The 26331-nt window shown below is 38.6% G+C and overlaps 1 protein-coding gene across 2 annotated transcripts in view; it reads right to left on the reverse strand.

Moving 5' to 3' along the window:
• WDR7 (WD repeat domain 7) overlaps positions 1-26331 on the reverse strand; it is a 389155-nt gene that overhangs the window by 86372 nt on the left and 276452 nt on the right. For both annotated transcript variants that reach the window (XM_008013992.3, XM_008013990.3), the window contains 4 exons: positions 18445-18631; positions 6392-6509; positions 3322-3471; positions 2605-2687 (listed from right to left, as the gene is read on the reverse strand). In XM_008013992.3, the coding sequence (XP_008012183.1) occupies positions 2605-2687; positions 3322-3471; positions 6392-6509; positions 18445-18631 (538 nt within the window). The remainder of the gene's footprint in view (positions 1-2604; positions 2688-3321; positions 3472-6391; positions 6510-18444; positions 18632-26331) is intronic.

Genomic DNA, 26331 nt, shown 5'->3' on the forward strand with positions numbered 1-26331 from the left:
GATCATTACTTACCCACTTATTCTAGTTCAGGGTCACGGGTGGCTGGAGTCTCTCCCAGCAACTCAGAGAACTAGGCAGAACCAGCCCTGGATAGGATGCCATCCCATGACAGAGTGCGCGTGCGCACGCCACACACTCTCACTCAGATGGGGACCAGTTAGAAATGCTAGTTCACCTAATGGGCACATCTTTGGGATGTGGGAGGAAACCAGAGTACCCACAGAAAACCCACATGGACCTGGGGAGAAAGTATAAAGGCCACACAGACAGTGACCCTAGCTGAGAATTACTTTTTTCTCTTCAACATTATGATGAAATGATGTTGAATGAAATGACATTATTCAAGGCCCTGCTGTAATAGTCAAACTCCTTCCTATGAAATTCAAAGCCCTCTCTATACTCAGGCACTGTACTAGACTCCCATCCTCAACCTACGTTCTAGCCACTCTACTACACAGCATTTACCAAACTTGCTGTACACTTCTGTGTCGTCAAACATTTGCCAGTCTGGTTCCCTCTGCAATTCAAGATGACACACCCCTAATTATCCTGCAAAGCCCACCCCATCAACTCTTCTGTGAAGCTTCCAGAATCCACCACCACTTTTCCATCACCACAACTCCCTCAGAGGGAAAATCCCTCTCTCCATTTGGCAGACACTTTTACTAAAGCATTTTCACAGGTATTATTATTGTTATTATGTCTTCTCCTTTGTGAAACTTTCTCAGACTTCCATACCCAGAATTAAGCACTCCATTTATTGCCTACCTCAGTCCCTGGTATGTAATTCTACTCCAGCACAGGACACAGAAGCTGGAATCATCTGTCTGTATAATTACCTCCCCTGTGCCCCATGAGGAAATCATCTTATTCATCATTGTTTCCCCAGGGCCTGGTTAGTACTTGATACACAGTAGGTGTTCAATAAATGTTATTAAATTGATAAACAAAATACAGCTGCTTTCTGCCAAATCAGAAAAAATTTATACTGAGCCTTCAGTTAAGACACGTGCCTCCTTAGCATTCCAGCAGAACCCTGACTCTTCAGTGACCACATAATAGGAAACGAAAGTGGATATGCAGCAGACTAAGGTGGTTTTAGGGACTGAGGATCTGGCTTGTGGAGGAGGCAGGCTTCCAGCAGAGGGGAAAAACAGATCCTTTAAACATTGAACACTTTCATGTTACCTCCAGGAAGCTTCTTCACATGCCAGTGGCTGGTGCTACAAGGAGCACCGTTAACATTCAGTAAAATAAGCCCCAGTAAAACCGCTTCCTCATCACCTCCAGGAAGCGACAGGCGAAAGTGCATTTTCACTTAGACATTCCCATAGAAAACAGTCAACTGGGAAAATAACAACTACTTGTATTCTTAAAATCAGTTAATTGTGTATAAGATTTAATATACACAATTCTTAAAAAGAAGACCATAAACCAACACACGGCATAATCTTTAAAACACGGTTGTATTCTAATTTGCCAAACCCCATCACAAGAAAATATGCATCTGTAGACATGTATGCTACAGTATAATTTTTTTTTTACTTTGTGTTTATGTTTTTAAATTTTTGGATGCATGAATCAGAAACTGCAAAATGAAGAGACCAGGCTACAAGGTCTACCATAAATACAGAAAAAGATATGCGAAGGTTCATAGAGTACAATCACATGCTGAAATAAATTTGCATAGCAGGTAATGCCATTGCTCTCAGGAAAGCTGTAGTCCAAAATGAAGCTTTCTACTACAATGTATTCATAAAAATGAGCAAAAATAGGATATCACTGAACTTGTCTTAAAAAGAAAAATGTTATATAACTATGAATAACTGGTTGTTCTGTTTTCTACAAAAACAATTATCTTCAAAAGATTTAAATACTATTTCTATCGACTGCATGGAGATAAAACATTTTTTAACAAGATGTATCTCAATCTATAAGCATTTTGAGAACCAAGCTTAAAACAGTTTTGAAAGAAAAATAAGCATAATGTTACTACACTTTGGCTCTAAAAATACCCCTTCATGCTATAATAATTATATGCTCTATAATTATTAAATTATGTACATATATAATTCAGAAAGTTACACTTAGCAAATGCAACATTGTTTATAAAAGTTTTAACTTTTCTCGGCTTCTTTTCCTGCTTTCTCATAAGGAAAACACCTATACTTAAGAGAAAGTAATGCAAAGACTAGCCTTTGTATTAAAAATAAACTTTATCGGTGAAAGCGTGGCACAAAGGTGTCTGCTGGCAGAAAAGAACATTTTCTTTCCAAAGCCAGAAGCTTCCTAACTCAATTTTGTAATGTAAATAATAATTAGAGTAATGAATATAAGAATACAGACACATTCAATGAATGTTCTCTCTAGTCAATTTTTCTAAGGTTTGAGCAAAATATCTTCAACACCAAATTTCAAATAGCTAACTCTACTATATTTTTGTTTTTAACTATAACCTGCCCATATTGTTTTAGAAAGTAAGCAGACATTAATAAATAACTGGATTTCTAATTGACCAAGACTACTAACAGCATGCCAAAAAATGTTTAAATTATTTGTTACTGAAAATTATTTATTTTGCATGCTCTTGAAGACTTCTTTACCTGCAGATGGCTGGGAAACATTCTTGAAGACCTTTCTTTTTAACTAAAGATCCTTCAAGGCAGTACATAATGATATCCATAACCTTTGACAGAAAAGAACAGATTTAAAATTAATTTCAAATGCTTAATTTTCCAAAATGTAAATGGTTAACTTAGGCCTCATTTGCCCATAAAAAGTCTATATAGTTTTATTTTAGTATTTAAAATAAAAACAAAAGCAATTTAAGCCATGTGTATATTTCAGTCTATCCTTTCTCTTATCTGTGAAAAGAAATTTAAAGGACAGTGCAATAAAATAAAGACAACAGACTTGTTTAAAGTCAATTCATATTTAGGTACATAATAGGTAGCTTTATTCAACATATTATATATTTTATTTATAATGAAAGATGTCAAAGGTAACATAACCTTTACATATTACAGACCTTTACATATTATGGACCAATTCTAAGTGAATGGTGAATGAACATGAAAATCGTTTTGATTTTTGAGGAAATTTAAATAAGTCTTCCAGAAATGGCACAAAAATTAATTTTAGTTATCTCTTACACACATACACACACACACACACACACACACACTCTCTCTCATTCTTTCTCTCTCGCTCACCCTTTATCTCTTTTAGAGATGCTGGAAATAAAGATGCTGATTTATATTACTTCATTAGAATATTTAATTTAGGTTCCTGATGGATCATTTAAAACAGGATAGTCTTACCTCTACAAGAAGATCCACAACATCTGTGGGCATCTTTTCAATAAGAATTTCAATGACTCTCAGAATCTCCCCTTTAGCTCGTGCGAGAGTTGTTGTGTGCATATTCTGCTGTGATTGGGTATTTGCTGCAAGGGCTGTATGTCTGTGTACCTACAAAACATTTCTAAGCTGTAGATATGACTGACACTGATATAGTTTTACATTTCTAGCCATGGTTTATTTTTCACTTTCTAATACTACAGAAAAAAATAAACTTCTTGGGGATGAGTCAGAAAATACTTTTGATTGCAAAAACAATATTAGTATAATAAAAACTCAATAGGTATTGCCTAATAGAATTCTGTAAGTTCCTGAACATTACATGAGATGTTAATACAACACTATCATGACATGTTTAAAAAGAAACATATTGAGGACTTGTGAATTTGGTACATTTGGAACTAAGGTAGACAGAAGTCGGCAGATGCCCAGGAAGTAAAAGATACGATCCTTGCTCTCAAGTAATGATAGTGCAGCTGACCCTTGAACAACATGGGTTTGAAATGCATGACCCGACTTATACTCAGATTTTCTTCTGCCTCTGGGCCTCTGAGACAGCAAGACCAATCCCCTCCCCTTCCTCCCCCTCAGCCTACTCAATGTGGAGACGACAAGGATGAAGACCTTTATGATGATCCACTTGCACTTAATGAATAGGACATCGATTTTCACTTCCTTATGAGTTTCTTTACATTTTCTTTTCTCTAGTTTACTTTATTGTAAGATTACAGTATATAATATATATAACATACAAAATATGTGTTAATTGACTGTTTACATTATCAGTAAGGCTTCTGGTCAACAGTGGGCTAACAGTAGTTAACTTTTGGAACAGTCAAATACTATTCGTGGGTTTTTGACTGCTAGGGGGATTGGTGCCCCTAACTCCCTTACTGTTTGAGGATCAACTACAAATAATACTTTAACCACACTGTGTCCCAGAAATTATTCTCTAAGTGCTTTACAATTAAGCTGGGAAATCCAAATGAACATGCCTCCAAAAATAATGAGCATGGCAAATAATATAAATTCAATGTGATTTTCCCCATACAATTGTAAGCTTTACAGTTTGGATGAGAAAGAATATTAACAGGCCCAGGCTGGGCACGGTGGCTCAAGCCTGTAATCCCAGCACTTTGGGAGGCCGAGACGGGCGGATCATGAGGTCAGGAGATCGAGACCATCCTGGCTAACATGGTGAAACCCCGTCTCTACTAAAAAATACAAAAAAACTAGCCGGGCGAGGTGGCGGGCGCCCGTAGTCCCAGCTACTCAGGAGGCTGAGGCAGGAGAATGGCATGAACCCAGGAGGCAGAGCTTGCAGTGAGCTGAGATCTGACCACTGCACTCTAGCCTGGGTGACAGAGCAAGATTCCGTCTCAAAAAAAAAAAAAAAGAATATTAACAGGCCCTGGACTAGCCTGTGAAGAGCCATAAGGTAGTAGGCATAGAAATGGGGTAGAGGTCAGAGACAATAATAAGAAACACTTTAGCATTTTACTCTAATACTCTAAGATTGAACAGTGAAGTGGAAAACTTGTGTGTGTTTTCTGTTTTATTTATTATTTAATATTTACAGACAGTGTTTCACTTCACTATGTTGCCCAGGCTAGACTCAAACTCCTAGGCTCAAGTGATCCTCCTGCCTCAGCCTCCCAAATAGCTAGGACTACAGGCACATGCCACAGTAACAGGCTGAAAATTTGCTTTTAAAGGTAATAAATGTGGACTGTTATTTTAAAATTACCTTTCCAACCAAAAGCTGGAGTAGAATGAATTCAAAGCATGGGTATTCTAACAATTCATTTAAAAAAAATACTCATATGTAAATGGTGCAAGGGAAGTTTGAAAACACAATCAATACAAGGACCTGTCAGACTAATGTGAGGCTTTTTCACTATATTCAATATTACAACCTGTGCATATTCCACTGATGGGAGAAACTGGCAAAAAAAAAAATCTTCCAAGACTAATAAAATTGACCACTTGTACCCACGTATATATACACACATTATATATAACTATATAATACCTACAAAATAAATACATACATATGTATATTTTAAATCTAGTGGAACCTTACTATAACACTATACACTATTAGAAAAATGCACACCCTTAGTCTACAAATTTATTTTAGATATGAATTCAAAGCCTCAGTGCCTCACATAAGCCTATACAAAATGCTGTTAGGACTTTCTTTCCTCCCCTCCCAGCGAAATTTGGCACAAATAGTTACAGCATGCCTATTAGGGATAGCTCTGGGGCAGACATAGGCCCAATAGGTTTCAGTTTATCTGAGTAGACTCAGAGGTATTTATTATTTTAAAAATTCACCATAGCTACAGGAAAAACAACTCAGACAGAGCCCACACCCTATGGACACTGCGTCTGCCCATTATTCATGCTGAAATGGAATAAATCTTTAAAAAAATTTAAGAGCTGATCATTCTTTCCTTTTCCTCCTCCTACTAAGACCTATAGGAAAGTTCCAATAATTGGCTCATTGTTCTTTACTAGTTTTCCAGTTAGATGTGGGCAATTAGTTTGAACACTAAGAACGTGGGAATCAATTGGCATTCAAGTCTTTATCTGTGACAAGTAATAGGAAAAACAATTAGCAAGTTTATGACTTACATTTTTTGTTTACAGTTGGAGAGCCAGTGCTAAATAACAAGTTTAGTTTTGATGACACGTAGGTACTTACCTGTGAAAAACGTGAACACCTTTAATGTCTTTGAGTTTTCATATGCCTGCTATAATTCAGATTGAAAAATGATTGTCAAAGATTTACAAGTGAATTAACTTTGAGAACAGAAATGAATACAGAAGCACAGGTAATGAATGCACCACACCGTGGAATTCAGTGTGCATGCACACAGACACATGTGTTCGTTTCAGTACTAAATTATTAACTTGCATTGTTCTAGAACAAACTAGAAAGACTATTTGTGGATATGAACCCTCAGCTTATAGTATCAAATAATTCCTCTGAATGAGAAGATGGCGCACACTGAGAAGCTCCGCTCACCTCTTTGGCTATGGTGGTGATGAAGGCGGGTGGTCTGGCGGTGGCAATGAGTGAGAGGGCATGCCTTGCAGAGCGGGCCGAGTCAGCTGCTGGGCTCAGAGGCAGCCCCATTGTGATGCTAAACAGGGATCAGAAAAAGGGAAAAAAAGAAAAGAAGCATTAGAAATATAGACTGAAAAGATTAGACACAGCTTATAATGTCAGTTCAAGGTCAATGGGAGCACTCAAACAGTTAGAATATAATGGACTTGCAACAATGGGCAGTGATTAGGAGTCGGAGTGTTCTGGCATCAAATACAAAATGGAATAATTAACCGTGAAGATTGAAAACAGTATGTGCATCTGTCCAAAGTGTTAAAAACGCCTTGTTAACAAATTATCAAGAACTAGTACTGAATACATATCACAAAGCTCAGAATGAGGTAAGAACGAATTATCGTGCTGAGTATTTTCAAATTTTTCCTAAAAATAGTTATTTATAAAGCCATATTAAAAGACTGTATCTAAGGCTGTATATCTGAAAGGAAGGCAAGATTCACTCCTGTCTATAAAATTGTCACAAGTATTGAGAATGACAAAATTATTTTTCGTTTGTATATTATTTTTCATTTGAAATATCCTTATACCGCCGGTATACCCCAGTTTAGTACTTTTAGACCCAATCTACTAAACAGCATGCTCCACCAACAGTTACTTAGTACTAATGCCAAAAATTCTATTAACTGATACTAATTCTGTTTATATAAAGAAGAAATGGCATGATGTTGTCCAGGCTATTTGTAAGACGATGCACAAAATGAAAGAGATCTTCCCAAACTGTCAGAATGCCAGGGTCATGATAGGAGAGTAATGCTGTATTCACTCTCCACCTCTACTACATGAAAATATCAACATTCTTGTTTCCAAGCTTCCTTTATATTATATATAATCCACTGGGTACAATATCAAGACTATTATTAAAATGTGGTATGTGATCTGCCCATTAACTGTATACAAGGAGTATTTTGTTACTCAGTATGGGATATAATTATAGTTTCCCGAGTTAAATATTTTATATTTAAATATGTATAAGAAGACATGTATACGAAATATGTATATGAACACTTATCCTACTCCAATTAAATGAGTCTATGTGCTTCATGTGTAAACTGGATTGTATTTACTGAAAATTCTCAAAAAGTTTATAGGTATCTCTATAACTGATCTAAGAACCATTATTTTAACTTGTAGCTGAAAATAAAAATTACGTAGGCATTCTCATCATTGTGAAAGGAAGTTCTGTGTGTAAGTCTTTGTGACTGTTACACTGCTTAAATCTCTGACTGGTAGTATAACTGTCTCTCTTCTTTTTCCCATATCGAGGGTAGAGATGAAGCAGGGGCTCAGAGGAGAGGAGTATGGAGAGTTTTCCTTTGATGTTTACCACTGAAAAGAAAGATGTGAGCTGAGAGAACACACACATACTGAACAATGCACAAGCAGAAGGCATCGGTGGGCATCTCCCACCTCCCTGCCACGGAAGAGCCCGGCACTCTTGGGTCCCAGTAGGAGTTAGAAAGAGGTGTTTTGTGAGAAAGCAGGATGGGCAGTTGGCCAGTTTCTTTTCTGGATTAAACTTGGCTAATTGCAAATTCAGTGAAAGAAATGTTTACTGTGTGAGTAGTGCTGAGGCTAGACGGCTTAATACTTATTGTAAAATTCAGATGATAAACCCAAATTTTAAGTCAAGTTTTCAAGGATTCAAAAGCCAATTAAACTTTGTAGATACCCTGTGATGCTTCCTTTCATCCATCAATGTAGATGAATAGGGACTGATGATACTGAAAGGCTATAAACAATCAAAATGTTACATTAGTTGAATAATTCTAAACACAATGAAATCAAGTTTGGGAAAATCAATAAAATCACAGAATGCTGGAGTTGGGAAAGATTTCCCAGGCAACCTCCCTGACAAGCAGTCAGCCAGGGAAAAGGAATGTCCACCTCCTGGGCAGCCCATCCTAGATCTGGAAGGCCCGCTACAGGGGAAGAATTGGGTGCAGAGCCCAAGGTCTAGGTTGAAAGCCAGGCTTTCCTGTGTTATTTCATGCCCTTTGCATCTGCTCCAGAATATCCCTATAAAGTGGTTGATACAGGTATTTACAAGTGAGAAGTCGGGTCCGAGAATTTAAGTGAGGGGCTGGGTAGTTGTGTGATGTCTTTCAGGACAGCTAACCTTTGGAGAAAATACAGTGGGGAGAGGTGTGACCATATTGTGGTTACTTGGATTACTGAACCAGTACTGTGACTAAACTCAGTGGCTTTCGATGAGTGGCTAGATTGCATCTTTGAGAGAAGATTTTAGTGATATGTTATTATACTTGGCCTTCAGCTGTTTTATTCAATATTAATAATGGTTTGAAGATACAGGATGTACAGTTATCAGCTGGTGTGGTTATAAAGTTGTAAGGGAGAGCAGTTATATTACGTAACAGAACTAAGATCTACAAAGTCATCAAAAAGATCAGACTCAGCTAAATAAGAAGTCTTATGTGTGGGTACAAAAATGACCAACTTCACAGGGGTGGGATTGGCAATACACTGCTGAACCAGGTTTGTGAACTACTGAGGATTGCATCTGAAACATAAATATGAATGGTAGTGATCCTGCTACCCAAAGAACTGGGCTGTGTCACGAGAAATATAGTAATAGGGAAGGTGTTACTCCTGCTGTAGTTCATGGCTCTGAGTGCCTGTCTGTCCTCCCCGTGGATATACTGCTACCTAGGTGATAAGAGAAAGGGTCTGGCTTCTGCAGGACAAGAGTTACAGTGTCCTCCTAGAATCCAGAGATGTCCAGTCTGTCCCCAGCTGTGTGCTGCTGGGATCCCTTGCCACTGGAAACCAACATAAGCAGGATCATAGCAAACTCACCATTACCTCTAAGTTCTTGCTTCCATCCCTTCTCTGGTTCTTTTCACGGAAAAGAAATGTTTAGTGAGAGGCTAAGAGAGGGACACACACACACACACACCCCCAGAATGAAGAGATACAATCATGTGTGCACCTGAGTGTGGAAATGGTCAGCTGACAGATCTTCAGGGCTCATGCCACAGTGACAAGTGGATACTTTCCCCTTACCCTTATGGTGTGTCCTGTGGCCACCCTGGACTGAATAAGGACAACATCTGTAAAATGAGTATATTAAAATACCTACTTCACAGCACTGACAAGACGACTAAATGAGGAAACAAATACAAAAACAACTAGCCCTGCCGGTTCCTATATTATATGTACAATAACTGCTTCTTCTGACCAAAGATGTTTCTCATAAAAAGAAGCAAGGTGAAGGGAAAACGAGATAAACAAACTACCAGCAGGTCGCTGTTTCAAGCCAAAAGGTGTAGCCATGCATGGTCCTTCCCCCATGTCAACAAATGGCCTTGTAAATTTGGGGGAATCAGCAAACTTCTTACAGTAAGAAAAATGATAAAGGTTGGTGCTTTGGTGCTGGATGGTGGGTCTAGAAGAGAAGTTATAGGGTAACGGGGAAGGAAGTGAATCAAAGACATGTGAACCTACTGCCCACTGAGTTCACTGGAAGTTGGAAAAGCCAGCGCTCTTGAAGAGGCATCAGTGTGCACACCTGAGGGATTCCCTCCATTGGCGTCCGGCAGTCTGAGCGCAAGATTGCAGAGTGTGGATAACTCTACAGCTCTGAGGTCAGGGCTCTGCAGCGACCTGGAGGGTATGGCATCCACAGCACAAAAGTAGGGGGCTGCGTGTGTGAGGGTAGAGAGGTGGTCAAGGCATAGAGAGAAACCTTGTGTCCCTCCTCTAGTCTACTCAATTCACCGTCATCATAGTCATCTTCCCAAAGCACCACCTTTGTTTCCTGGTTGCCCTACTTAAAAGTAACCTTCTCTACCACTTCTAGGAAAAACTCTAAACAGCTCGGCTTAAGATTCTAGGCCCTCCATAATCTAGTTCCCTAATTTTCAACTCACTCTTTTCAACACCAATACTCCTGAAGTCAGGCTAATTTCCAAGCTGGTCCCTAAAGGTCTGTTCCTTATTTTATTCCAGTATTTTGCTAATGCTTCTCCTCCACCCCTTTCCCCACTGGCACAGTCTCCTCCCTCCTCTCTGTTCAATTCTGGTCTTCCCTCATGGTATTCTCTAACTGCTGCAGCACTCACTGACTTCTAATGAAACAAAAATAATCAACAACAAACCCTATTTATTCCAGGCCCTTAATACTAAATCACATTCTGCCAGGACTTACGAATTCGTTTTATATTATGGACTCTGTACAGATTTGAAACGTGCCTGTCAATTCTGTGTATCTCCCCAAAGTGCCCAGTTCAGCCCCTGGACATGCTGGTAGCTCCATACTTATGCAGTAAGTGAAGTAGCTGGCAAATTCAGCAGGAGGAAAAAAAATCATTTAAGCTAGTTATTGGACTGAATTGACCAGGCAATGAAGTCAAAGCAATTGATCTGGTAGTCCCAACAGATGAAGTCTAATTCTACATTTGGTTATCTCTAAAGTCAAGAGTGCATTGTCTGTGTGATATGCTTTTATGTGGGATGAAGAAGGACCATACTATCAGAGGTTTGAAATTAAAGGAGTATCAACCTTATTCTGGAATCTGCATGTAAACATGGAACGCATTTGTTTCATCTGATCCCGCCTATCTGGCTATTATGCGGATTATCTGTTACACAGGTTTACAGGATGGGTCTTTTGGTTCTCTTTATTCTAAAAAAAAGTGGTCATGACAGACTCTCTGTTTTACTCAGCATTTCAGTGTACACACCCAATATGAAATATCGGAGATGACAAATACTTTAAATAAAAATATGAATGGGAAAAATAGTCCATGCAGGCTGAGGTCCCTCTTCACAGAACTGCTCATTAATCCTGTTCTAAAGCTCACTCCATCGTGGTGAAAGCGTTTCGAAAGTTACATGAAAGAACACTTTGGTTAAATGTCATGATCTAAAATTGTCAGACTTTATCATCTGTCAAATTAAGCAACAGTGTAAGGGAATGTTCCAGGGGGGCCGGTGGGGGAGACACACAAAATTTCATTGAATAGCCTGTAAACTGTGGTCAATAGGAGCGGGGTAATGAAAAGAGTTCCCATCAAAAACAAAGACTACGAAAATGACTTTAAAAATGCATACTTAATGTATAGCCCCTGGGATTCCCATTTTATTCCTTCCTGGCTAAACAGGTATGCTAATATTTGTCCTCAATTTAACAAGATATCTTCAATTCCTCTGTCATGTTGTACCTTTATTTCATAACCCTCAGGTGGCATTGAGTTCCTAAACACAAAGGTGGCAATTCCTTCCTCAAATGTATATCTTTAAGATCTATTTCCTGTATGCTAAATACAATTACAGTGAATAAAAACTATGCTAATAGGATTTACTTATATGGCTTCCTCAGATTATAAATTTTCTGTTAAGAATAAATTTCACAGAAACAGGAAAAATATGAATAGCTTAAATATGGAATCCTAAAGCATCTTAGCATTTGTATGATGTGTTTCTTTTTCCACTCTTCACCCCCAAAATTCAAGAATGGTTGAGATTTGAGTTAGCATACAAAAAATGTTTTTCTCCCATTCTATGTAGTTCAAAAAGAATCTTTCTAATACATGGCACTTATCTGTGTGTCATCAAAGCATGTGTGGTTTCCAGTGACTTTATGCTTCTCTCTGAATGTTTGGTAAACTGTGATGATCCCAGAAAAGCAGTGGGCAGTCTGTAATTCACTAATGTCCCTCAGCTGTGGCAGTATGTGACGCTCCCGGCCCCTTCAGCAGCTGGGCCGGCACTGCTCCACTGTTCTCTTTCAGAGTAAAGGTCCTGCCACATGAAGGAGGCAAATGGATCAAAATCACAGACCACAACTTAGACAAATGGAAGTCCAGCCTTCTAAGAGCACAAGAATTTTTCTGCTCCTTTGTATAGTGGGATTTTCTGCTGTTTCTAACATTTTATCAATCAATATGTACATAACCATACTGATCTAACAAAATTATGAATGCATAAAAAGGATAATACTATATGTTTCTACTTTTCTCACAATTAGCTCGGGATGGCTCAATCTATGATTCCAATGATGTGCAGTCTCAATTTTCTCTTAAACAGTTCATCATGGATGAACAGTCCACCCACATTATTTAAAAATTTCCTCACATAAGATTTTACCTGCGAATCACTCACCTTTTTAAGGGTGGCATAGCCATATGGTACAGGAGCTGCAAGATGGGAGTTGGGAAACCTGAGTGACAGTCTTGGCTCTTTGAGTACCACTGTGACCTCAGCCAAGTTGTTTAATCTGTTTAAACTTTATTTTTACTTAATAGCACATTAGGGGTACTGGAGCAGATGATGTTGAAAAAGATTTTCATCTCTAAAATGAAAATCGTTAAATCCCATGACTTTATTCAACATTTATTGTTAGCAAATCACTTGGCAAATGTTATGAGTAAATAAGAATAAACATATAATATATGACACAAGTACTCAGGAGTTTACTGATACGTAAATATGGCTTTTACATCCTAGAAGGTACAAAATCTTTGATGAAAATAATTTTTTTTTTTTGAGATAGGGTCTTGCTGTGTTGCCCAGGCTGGAGTACAGTGCTACAATCACAGCTCACTGCAGCCTTGACCTCTTTGGCTCAAGTGATCTTCCTGCGTCAGCCTCCTAAGTAGCTGGAACTACATGCTCCTATAGCTTTTTAAAATTTTGTAGAGACAGGTTCTCACTATGTTGCCCAGGCTGGTCTCAAACTCCTGGGCTCAAGTGATCCCGCCTCAGCCCCCCAAAGTGCTGGGATTACATGTGTGAACCACCATGTCCAGCTGAAAATAATTTTATTAAACATATCTAAAAATCTAAAGTACACTGAAAATTCTGATTATGTACTTTAACAAATTGTTTTAATTCTGTGGATGTTAAGATTTGGAATGCAAGATCCCACAGTGGTAGGAGCTTTGGCTTTTGGAACAAGCTAGACTAGGCTTTGAATCCTATTTTTTTCAGAGACTACAATGTTACTCTGGATAAGAGGCAGCATCTCTCTATCAGATTCATTTTTTTCTCATCTGCAAAATGGGGATGATAATGCCTGTTTCTTGAACTTCTCTAGAACAAGTTGGGGACATGGAGATCTGAATGGCACAGAAACTCACAGGTAATAAGCATTCAGTAGGAGGACTGCATCCCAGGCCTCTATATCCCTGCATAAGGCGTTAAAAGCAAAGAAAAAACTCACTGCAACAATCTTTTCATAAAGTAAAGGCATACCAATCCTTTATCTGACCCTAATCTATTCCCCTGAGATAACTGGGATGGAAATTACGTCTGAGATTTATTCATTTATTTAGAATCAAGGTCTTGTTCTGTCACCCAGGCTGCAGAGTAGTGGTCCAATCACCACTTACTGCAGCCTTGGCCTCTCAGGCTCAAGCCATCCTTCCTCCTCAGCCTCCCAAGTAGCTGGGACTGCAGGTACATGCCACCATGCCCAGGTAATTATTTATTTTGTAGAGACAGAGGTCTCGCTATGTTACCCAGGCTGTTTTCAAACTCCTGAGCTTAAGCAGGCCTCCCAAAGTGCTAGGATTACAGGTATGAGCCACCACCTCCAGCCACTGTGTTTGAGTTTTACATGGGAGAATCCCACTTTAAGTTCTACAAGAAATTAACAAATAAAATTAGCTAAAAATAGCATTTTCCTCCTTTCACCAGATATCTGGCATGCCTGTGCTTTCCTACCCCTTTCTTTCGCATGCCCCGTCCTTCCCCTCCTCTCCTCATAATCACTCAAATGACAGAACCAAATGAAACCCTCCTTGTATCCTCTCTGGTTACGCAGGGTGATTCATTTCACTATGTCCTGAATGTCTACACTTTTTACCTTCCTTCTCACTTTGTGTCATGGTTATTTTGGGGCAGATCTTGTCTTTCCTGTAAGACTGCAACTGTCTTGAAGACATGATCTTTGATTCCAATTTGCAACTACAGAGAATACCTAATGCTCCTTTCACATATTAGTTATTCGATATGCTTGATTAATTAATAAATAGTTAAGATTTGGCAAAATATCTGAAAACATTAGAAAACAACTGTAGGCTGGGCGCGGTGGCTCAAGCCTGTAATCCCAGCACTTTGGGAGGCCGAGACGGGCGGATCACGAGGTCAAGAGATCGAGACCATCCTGGTTAACACGGTGAAACCCCGTCTCCACTAAAAAAATACAAAAAACTAGCCGGGCGAGGTGGCGGGTGCCTGTAGTCCCAGCTACTCGGGAGGCTGAGGCAGGAGAATGGCGTGAACCCGGAAGGCGGAGCTTGCAGTGAGCTGAGATCTGGTCACTGCACTCCAGCCTGGGCGACAGAGCGAGACTCTGCCTCAAAAAAAAAAAAAAAAGAAAAGAAAACAACTGTAGATATTTTGATTTCAAAGATGTAAAATTGCATATCATGTTTCTAAAATAAAGGGGTAACCAATTCTGGAAAAAAATACTCTTTTTTTAAGAGTCATGTCTTGCTGTTACCCATGCTGGAGTGCAGTGGTTCGATCATGGCTCACTGCAAGCTTGAACTTCTTGGCTTAAGCAATCCTTCCCTCTCAGCCTCCTGAACAGCTGGGACTACAGGTGTATGCCACATGTGCTGTTAATTTTTTATTTATTTATTTTTTAGAGATGGGTGTCTTCCTATTTTGCTCAGACTGGTCTCAAATTCCTGGACTCAAGAGATCCTCTCACCTCAACCTCCCAAAGTGCTGAGATTACAAGCACGAGCCACCAAGCCCAGTCAGAAAATACCCTACTCATCTCGAAGCATATACAGTGTTTTAGGAGACCTCTCAGGAGTCAGCTTGGCAGGAGATGTCGGTACATGGGGGAGAGGCAAAAGGGAACTCTGCCATGATATGTGTTCTCCAGACAAGGCAGGGGACCTGACTGGTTGCCCCTCCACAAAACCCTTGCCCTTAGAAACTCACAAGAATATGAAGAAAGTAGGAAACATTGCTTATGGTTTTTTTTTTTTTTTTTCAATAAATGTGAACTGAAATTTTAAAAAGCACAAGCCTAACATAAAAGCTTCTTCATAAAGCAAGCTCAACATCACAGACAGAGGCAAGGCGGCTGAGCAGTGTTACTGTGTACACAGTAAATCAGGCACAAAAAGGGGCAGCCCAGCAGGGCAGCACAAGGGTAAGATCCACACTTAACCCCCTGCACACATCGCTGCTCCGCTTTCCACCATCTCAGGCCTCTGCACCCTCTGCTGAGTGTGTCACGGATGTAACAGGCCATTTTCAATCTAAATCTTGTTATAGATTAATAAGCAAACATTTTCTTGCTTATTATGCAATTTATCATGATGAAAATTACATTGGACTCCTCAAGGCTACATGCTGATACATTCATTTATTCAGAGCTGTGTACAGAAAGTCATACTAATCTTCATGACAGAAAAGGATATAGTAGCAACATTTAAATTGCCTACTGAAAACTTCAGTTTTTGTGTCTGTGGACAAACTACATGTAGATAAGACCTAAGCGCATCTTTATGCTTTCTGGTACAAGCCGAATGTAAATGTATTTAAAAACAAAATCAAACAAACAAACAAACAAAGAAAAAAATACTAACCCTGAATAAAAGCCCATCACTTTTCCTCCCAGGCAACAAAACAGTGCATACTACTGAAATTGTGTTTTGATCAGATTTAAAAATGAGCTCCAAAATTAAGTCAAAGCAAAATTGTAGACAATCAAAAAATGTGAATGTTTCTCAAGACAAACCAGGAGAGCTGCAATAACAGAAGCCAGCACTGTTGACGTGTGGCGGGTGTACACGGCAGCTGCAGCCCAGGGGAGGGCAGAGGTTGAAAAGATGTCTGGGGCTTCACGCACAGGCCAGCTGCCTCATACTATAGGCACAGACTCCTGGGCTCAAATTGCCTCCTAATCCTTCAAGTCCCATTGAGAATCTTCAGGCTTCCTGTATCCAGAAAACTATCCTGCCTACCATTATGCTAAACCGCTCATTCTAGAGTCAGGCAGCTCTTGATCTGCTGAATACAAGGCCCTAACAATGGCATCAGCACCAGTACTTCTGTTACATAGGAAGACATTTCATCCCTTAATATATGCTCACTATTCTAAGCAATTTGCAGATATAAGTTCATTTAATATACCTTAGAAGACAGGTACTTTAATTAGCCCCAACTTGTAGATACAGAGAGGTAAAGTAATTTGCTGGAGGGCATATGGCTAGGGAGATACCGAGGTAAAGTGTAGGACACATGGTAGTATGATAGGAGGGAACTGGGGGGCGGGCAGCAGCTGTTTAGGTTTGAAATGAATGTCCTCTACCAATCACCTTGGGACTTTGGGCTAGCAATGTCTAATCTGTAGACAAAGCCACAAAGTTCCATTCTAGCCTTCAGTTGCTCCTCTGATCTCTACTTTCTGAGCATAGAGCAGTCAGTAGAAAACTATGGACCCAAAGCATGCCAGAACTCAAGGGAATGGCAAAGCAAAGGGCTAAGAACTCTACTTTTAAAAAAAGTTAACAAGGACAAGAATGAAACACCACTCATTGAGAAAATCCAAGTGGTGGTAACATTTTCGTTAAGGGAGGTATTATGGGACAGTTCAAGAATTCCAACCACTTCATACCCACTGGGATGATTATACTAAAAAAATTAAAAAGAGAAAGAAAGAAAAAGCAAGTGTTAGCGAGGCAGTAGAGAAAATGGAACTCTTGTGCACTGCTGGTGGGAAAACAGTCTGGTGGTTCCTCAATAAGTTAAACATGGAATTATCAGATGACCTAGAAATTCTACTCCTACGTATCTACTCAAAGAAATGAAAACAGGTGTTCAAATATTTATGCACGAATGTTTATAGCAGCTATATTCACAAGAGCCAAAAGGCAGAAACAACCCAATTGTCCATCAACAGGTAAATGGATTAACTATATGTGATATAACCATGAATGGAATGTTATTCAGCCATAAAAAGCAACAAATAACTATTATATGCCACAACATGAATGGACCTTGAAAGATATCATGTCAGTGAAGAAGCCAGTCACAAAGGACCACAGTTTGTATGGTTCTGTTTATATGAGATATGCAGAATAGGCAAATTCACAGAGACAGAAAGAAGAGTAATGGTTGCCAGGGCCTGGTGAAGTGGTAACACGGGAGGACTGCTTACTGGGCATGGGGCTTCCATTCAGGATGAGTTCTGTGGGGGCTAAACAGTGGTAACAGTTGCACAACACTGTGATTATATTTAATGCCACGGAATTATACACTTTAAGATGGCTACAGTGGTAAATTTCATGATATGTGTATTATACATCAAAAGGAAACAAAAGAACTCTGCAGGAATCAGGAGGCTGAGTTTCCAAACCAACAGTAATCTCCACCACCAACAGGACCCCCTGCCTCATCAATCCTAGTCAGTAGGTCACCACGTGTGTTTCCCACCTATTTCACTTTAGCAGCTCCCTCAGTTCATCTTCCTCTTTTAGAACTCTCTCATCATTGCTTCCCTGCACCACTGCCACCTCCTCATGGCTGGTCTTTTACTGTGTTTAAGTGAAACTTCAATGAAGTTGATTTAAAGGTTAATATGAGTGTGGAGGAGCAATTCCCCAATTTGGCCATGTATGCTGGCCATAATCATTTCTGATCAAGTAGCAAGTATTTAATATATATATCATTTTCCTTATAAACTATATTACACTATTATTAGCAAGTAATACTTCATGGTATAACAAGTACAATTGGAAAACTATGTCACATCTCATTCACTGGCTCAGGGCTAAATCTCAATTGTATTAAAATTATAGAAACATGCTTTCTTTTCATTGTCCATATTCAAAACTTCACATACGGAGACCTTTGTCTATTCTTTGTCTATTAAACATGCACAATCTCTATAGAATGATCAATAAGCCCACCAAAAAAATCCCTAAAACAAAGAACAGTGACAAATCAAATTAACCAGGGTCCGCACATACTTGGCAAGTTGTTTCTCGGCATCGGCACAAAGTTCCAGAAGCCCCATCAGAACAGCGGACACATCCATGTAAGGCTCCCAAACGGTGAACCCGCGTCCAATCAGATCAATGGCTGTTCTTCGGATAGTGCTGTGTGGAGGAAGTTTAGGGCTTGGAGGCTGTAGCAGAAGAAACGTCAGTGCCTTGCCTGAAATGACAGAATACAATGCAGAGCATTAAGGGAATTTTACTTTTGTAATCTTTTCTTTTGAAGCATACTTTCCAAATACAATCCATTTTTGATTTTTTTAACTGAAAAAGGTTTTGAACCTCAAGACTACACAAGATCTTAAATAAATGGTTTGCTCAGCCACATTCTTTGAAAAGTTAGGCTGTATTATTTCATACCATATTCTAAAGTGTTTTAATTACATATTATATGTAAATGGGTATATATAATTTTAAAACATATCAATGATCTTAAATTCCAAACAATATTTCTCCCTAACTCAGGGTTCTACAAAATGGAGATGGTTTCAAATAATGTAATACGGTATTTCTTAACCTTTCTTCTGCATCTAACACAGTTCATATGTAAAATACTCCCCCTCATAACACCTCTCATTACAGGCACATTGCAATGAAGGATGGAGAACGTAGAACACGTAGTTTGAAAAAGCTTCCCTCCCAAAGCATTTATTTTCTTTTATATTCTGGTGTATGTACTGATATAGTACAATTATGTCAAGGGTGTGGTAAGTTCTTCACATGATTTTGCTAAACATGTTAATAGTTCAGTGTTATTTCTAAATCTGATGAGATGACCTAGATCTTAATAATAAACAGGTATTTCTTTATGTTGAGGATGAGGCTGACAATTTGTATACTTACATCTAATGGCTATTAAGCCACAACACTTCATCTACTTCAGAAGGCATTTTGAGATTTAAAAAAGAAAAACAGCAGGGGTTATGAAAAGCAAGTTGTAATTTAGAAGAGTTTTTGTTTGTTTGTTTTTTGAGGGAAGAAAGAAAACAGTTCCCAAGTCACAGAACAGTATAGCATACTGATTAAGAGGAACACATGCTTCAGGTTTAAGACAGGAAATTAACCATGGCTCCGTAACTCACTGGGGGCAGGCCTAGGAAGGTACTCACTGAGCCTGACTTTTCTCACACTATAGTGCTTAGTCTGAATACCTATTAAACATGGCTCTTTTCTAAATGAAGAAAATGGCACATAAACTTTAGTACATCACATCCAACCAACAAAAGCATATCATAATTTTTATATTATAGTCAATTGTTAAATGAGAATGGATTGAAATGGAAAGGAAGAGAAGGGAAGAGTATTGTAAAGCCAGGATAAGAGTCAGTGGATACACTGAAAAGTAGTGATTCTGAATTTCTTCTTAGTCACGGAACCCTTCAAGAATCTGATGAAAGCCATCAGTCCTTTCCCCAGGAAACTACACACACAGTCATACCCATCAAATTCTGCAGAAGAATGTCAAGGCGGCCATAGATTGTGGGTTAACAATTCCTGCAGTTAAACTAAACAACATCCCAAAATTCATACTTCATATGTGTATTTGTAAATGTTACTCTTGTATTTAACCATATAATTATAATATATAAAGCTTCACGTTTTACTTTTGGATCAGACTCCTTTAAAAAAGGTAACACACAGTTTTCTAGTTTCTGCCAGCACATACATGTCCTTTTATCACATGAAATGCTCCTATTTTTAAATACAAGCATTTCCCTTTTCCTCAGTAAGTCTGTCAGTTCCTTGAGGGTAGTAACTGTGTTTCACATAACCCTGCATCTTCTAAACCACCAACCACAGTGCTTTGCACACATTATTTACATAAATGAAAAACAGGTCTGCCTTTACTGTCAGAATATTTCCAATACAGCTCCCTGTCCCAGTTTGTCAGAATGATATTTCAAAATGTCTAGAAATCTACCATTTTCCTGTTTATTTTTTACTTCTTGGAAGTCATAAGAGCTACAGAAAAACTCCAACTGCTATTCTCTGCAGACATCCTGAAACACCAGCAGCCATGGCTTCCACTCTAAGCAATAAGGCTCCCTGGAGGTGCATCCTTGCTAAGTAATACCGCAAAAGGAGGTAAATCCTAAGTACAATGTTTTACAGCATTTCAGTCATCAGTTTCCTTAGTGGCACTTTACCATTTTTGTATTCATTATAGATGGGAGCATACAGGCAACACTAGAGACCTCACTGATTCCTAAGGGCCTCTGTGTTGGGAGCTCTGGAGGAAGTTTCCTCACCACTCTGGACAATTTTGTCCTAAGAGTGAAAATACACACTAAGTGGTTGATATCTTGATATTTTCCATCACTGTTCTGACAAAGTGGGAAGGACAGCATAGGGGAACTGATCACTTGCACTTGGATGAAATGACAGAAAAGCGTTCTCCCTTTCTGCCTCCTTTCAGAAGACCCTGGCTCTACAAGGGCCACAAGAGTGCCTGCTGCTCCTCTGTCAAGCATGGTCTCGCTGTGAGAATGCGTGGCTCAGCAGAAAACACAGGGTCTCTAGAGCACCACTGTACCTTCTCTTAAATCATTTTCTATTTCACTCAACGATCTCATAAGTAAAATTCCCCTACAGCATCTCTCCTTCTTTAGTTCAAATTATAGTCTCCAAGTAACATAAAGATCCCTACGGTTTTGGCAGGGCAGTTTTTATAGCTCTGGCAGGCCACGTGAGGGCATTAAAAGCAGAGAGGAAAATGGGCTACTCTACACACAAATTTCAAATCTACTGGTAGGAATATGATGTTTTCTCTTTTTCAGGGAGCTGTTTTGGAATTACGAAAATGTACAAATGTTAAAACTCCCTATCTATTTTGGACAACTTTTCCCAAACAAAACATGTAAATAACAGTGTGAAAAAGGATTTTCAAGTTAAACCTTTAGATTTCTAGCCCTGGTGATTAATAGGAAGCATATTACTTTTCTGCTACTAGCAGTAATGACAATGATGTTCTGAAGGGATAATCTGGGATGCCTATGACTTCAAACTTCTTAATCATCTATTTGTTATACTAATATTAAGAAACCAGCCTTTAAAAAATATTATATAATAGAAAGATATAGATAAATTTATTCCTTTCTTAACTTTTATTGTATCCTCTAATTTAGGGATTTTCTACTTTATAATTCCATATGACATAGGTTCTCTCAACATGGATCAAAGAGGATCAAATGCTGAAATCAAGATAATGATAGTGTCTTCCCTCTTGATAAAGTCTTAAGACAGAATTTTATGAATTTTGCCTCCCATAATTTTTCTTAACTGGTTGGTATTGAGTAAAAATTGTATATTTTAATCTGTATAAGATAGAATCTAACTTTGTAGAAAATAAATATTTCCTTATTTTATATAAATGGACCACTATTCTACAGTATCTCATTGAAAAGGCAAGGTGGGGAATGATGCTACCATTGACCATTATCGCCAATCCCTTCTTCTTAAAGGTTCTCCAGTGACGGTATTAAAAAGTTCAGCTAACTGGCCTGGCATTCAGTCAAGGATTTTCGCATTTGGTGCCAACCCATCGACTCAAATATTCATGTAATATCTGTGAATTGCATATTGCTACACTCTACTATATGCCAGGAAAAAAAGGGAGAATAAGACTCAGTTCTTTCCATTAAGGAAATTCAATCTAATTCAGGAGCAGGAGCAAACAGGCAATTTAAATATATTGGGAACTGTGTTATAATTTTTATAAGCACAAGATAACAAGACAGAGCTTAACAGAGGCACTTAGCCTCATCTTGGGGGGTACAAGAAGGTTTCCAGAGGAAGGTGATCTTTATGCCACAACCTTAAAAATAAGTGGGAATTAGCCACTTAAAGGAGAAGGGAAAGAAAACATTCCAGGCAGAGGAAAGAGCATATGTAAAGACCAGGAAATAAGAGAGAACATGGCAAGATCACAGGGTTACATGTAGTACAGCATGGCTAGAAACTGTGTGTACGTATGGTTGGGGAAAGGGTAAATGGGTGAAGGGGAGAAGAGGGCGGGGGGATGAAGTATAACAGTGAAACAAAAGGCAAGACAGGTTATTACAGCTCCAGGACAAAGGGCCTTATATGCTATGCTAAGGAGTTTGTTTATTCCGGTGATAATAAAAAACCATTACAAAGTTTTAAGCAAAGGAGAGATTTGATCACATTTTGTTTTAAAAAGATCAATATTTGAGGTGTCATGTGATTAGAAAAGGGCAAGTGCCGGCCGGGCACGGTGGCTCATGCCTGTAATCCCAGCACTTTGGGAGGCCAAGGTGGGTGGATCATGAGGTCAGGAGATCAAGACCATCCTGGCTAACATGGTGAAACCCTGTCTCTATTAAAAATACTAAAAAATTAGCCGGGTGTGGTGGCGGGCACCTGTAGTCCCAGCTACTTGGGAGATTGAGGCAGGAGAATGGCGTGAACCCAGCAGGCGGAGCATGCAGTGAGCTGAGATCGCGTCACTGCACTCCAGCCAGGGCAACAGAGCAACAGACGAAGACTCCGTCTCAAAAAAAAAAAAAAAAAAGAAAAAGAAAAAGAAAAGAGCAAGTGCCCTTTTTATTCTGATCTTCTCATCCCCAGTCAAATGGGATTAATTAGAATCAAAGAATTTCTGAATGGAAAGACCTTTAGAAAAATCTGGTATATTTCTATGTTCTATGAGATAACAGAACCATAGAGGACAAGTGGTTAGGTGTAGCTCTGGGTAAGGAGTTGAGGTCTCTGTGGCCCCGACAATGTGTAATAACCAGTATACAACTTATATCTTTGCGACCATGTTGTATTCATGACACTACCAACTATGGATTCAGAACTATATCTACAACCAATCTCAAGTCCACTTTCTCTTCCTTCTGAAATAATTTCAGTTGCTGTTACGAGCATCTCCCCAAAACAGAAGATCAAGTAATGTTTTATCTTTTCTTAAACAGTGAGTTTTTGTCACTGAAGCAACACATAACAATACCAAGGTTCCTATAATTGTCTTCGCTCTAACTTAGTTGCATCATGGCCACAAAATGGTTAATTCCACATCCGGCACAGCATCCACTTCCCAGGAAGGAAGTGGGAGAAGGGTGAAGGACAAAAGGACATGTGTCAGTTAAGTCTAGCTCCTTTTAAAGTCTAATTACATATTTCACTGGCCAGAATTATACCATATAATAATTCCCTACTTTCAAGGGAGCATGGGAAATGCAATCTGTCAGCTGGACATATTGCCACTTTCAACAAAACTGAGGCTTTGTGACCTGGAAGGGAAGAATCGTATGGGGTAGGTAGCTACCAATTTCTACTGCATCTGCCCTGCTTATGTTAGAATGAAATTCTTCCTTTTAATATGGCGATTACTGCGCACACACTGAACAAACACAAATATACTATCTTTTGGCGTTTATTCTATTGCTTAAAGCTATTTTTATTTATTAACTAATTTACCTTTCATACTTGCTAAATAGGTAAGTTCCTTGGGCCAAATGAGATTCAAGAAAAATACTTTTATGTTAGGCCTAAGGCTTAGCACAGTGCTTTCTACTCAGTAAGAACTTAATATATAATTGTTGCTTTGGTAAATGTTGAAAATTACTTTATACCATATGTGCCTAGCACAGTCAAAATTATACACAGGTCAGAAATTTCCAAGAGTCTGCTACAAACTTGTTTTGAACGATGGCAAAGTTTCCACAGTTAAATGGTGAAATATGAAAAATATAAACAATGTACTAAGTCTTTTTCCTAAAGTTATATTTATTCAATGTAAAGGAGTGCTTATTCTGAGATACGGTCTTACTATTTTGGTGAGGTTATATTCTTACTACTGTTTTTGGTGAATATATTTTTTTAATAGAGTGGTATTCTCTAATGTTTATAAAAAACAAAATTAAAAAATTGAAACAGTACTAATAAATGCCCTTATATTTTATTTTTAGAAATTGTACTGGTCCATGATATCCAAAAGACTGGAAATCATTGCCATTTGTAATAAATGTACTGTCCTGGGGGAACTAAAGGGCACCTTCTCTATATAAGTAACACAAGCACAAAGACCTTTTACTAGTCACTGACTCTTGATTGAGAATGTCAAGAGACTCCTAACTCAACTTGTTACAGGGTGGGATTCAGCATTATTCATGTCAATCTGGGGCCATCTTCAAGATTAAGTTATCAAATTATTCGTGTTTCTTACCTATAAGCTAGGTGAGCAGTAGAGATACTGCAGCAGCTTTATAGTGAGAATTTAGTGTGTAACATCTCAGCACCACCCCTGTATGTCTGGCCAAATGCACAAATAAACTACTGAAATGTAGACAGACTCAGAACACTAGAGAACAAATCAAAATGAAACAAAATCCTTTAAAAAGCAGAAAACACTTAAAATCCAGCAATGGATACATCACAATGAACTTAGACCCTCTGGCTGTTGAGAAATGAATTCTGTTGTTATGTCGTCAAGAATAATAATAGCTCATATTTTAATGCTATTAATTCATATCAAATTTTTAATTTTCTTAAGAGTCCCAACTTTAATCGTACTTTTTTTTTTTTTAAGGTGCTATGAGGTGATATGAAAGAGCAGAGCTGCAAGAAAATATTTACACTTTGCTGTAACAGCAAAATGCTAAAAAGAAGAAAAGGATTGGGGCAAAGAGAGCAAAATAAAGCCTATGTAAGCTGTGGCTAAACAGATGACAATATTATACTACGGGTAACTTGTTGCTCTGGCAAGATGAATATTGTTCAATCATGAGCTGACCAATGACAAATGCCAATGTTGAAAACTTTTGTAGTATCTGGCTATGTATGATGGTCAGTCCTGTTAAAAGCTATAACACACACTCACACACATGCATGCACACACATTTGTTCTCTCTTATTACTTAGAATAGCTTAATTAATTTCTTTTTTGGAACATTTATTTATCCTTATCACAAGGCACAGACTCAATTTATTAACACACCCTACATTTATTGAATGCCTGTTACAGGAAAACACATCATTAACTATAAAGAAACATAGTTACATATTTTTATAAGCATCACGTATCATTTTTAGCATAATTTGTTTGACAAATAACACTTTCATATTGCTATTTCACTTTTTTCCTCTCTTATATTTCTAGAACAAGGGTAGGGACTGCACCTGATAGTAGTACCTTCAGTTCACAGCACATACACAACAACAGACACACAGAACACGGACTTCTTTTTTTTTTTTGAGATTGACTGTCACCCTGTCACCCAGCCTGGAGTGCAATGGCGCGATCTCAGCTCACTGCAACCTCCGCCTCCCGGGTTCAACGGATTCTCCTGTCTCAGACTCCCAAGTAGCTGGGATTACAGGCATGCGCCACCATGCCTGGCTAATTTTTTGTATCTTTAGTAGAGACAGGGTTTCATCATGTTGGCCAGGCTGGTCTCGAACTCCTGACCTCGTGATCCGCCTGCCTCAGCCTCCCAAAGTACTGGGATTACAGGCATGAGCCACCACGCCTGGCTAATTTTTGGTATATTTCGTAGAGATGGGGTTTCGCATGTTGGCCCGGCTGATCTTGAACTCCTGACCTTGTGATCTACCTGCCTCCGGCCTCCCAAACAGAACACGGACTTCTTTTAATCACTAGAATTATTTTATTCATTTAAAACACATATACGCAGAGTAAACTGCCAGGGAGTATACTAATAGAATATCAGAGGTGCCTCATACCTTTATTTTCTTATAACCACAGATGCAACCAAGACAGTAATCATGCAGATTTTTTAAAAAATAGTTTCTATTTGTGCAGAAAAGGCACAAAATAATTAAGGATTTTAAAAGTTGTAAAAAACTAGTGACATTGTTTCCAGTCTTCCATTTGTA

Source organism: Chlorocebus sabaeus, chromosome 18 (genome assembly GCF_047675955.1).
Source record: "Chlorocebus sabaeus isolate Y175 chromosome 18, mChlSab1.0.hap1, whole genome shotgun sequence".
Classification (NCBI taxonomy): Eukaryota; Metazoa; Chordata; class Mammalia; order Primates; family Cercopithecidae; genus Chlorocebus; species Chlorocebus sabaeus.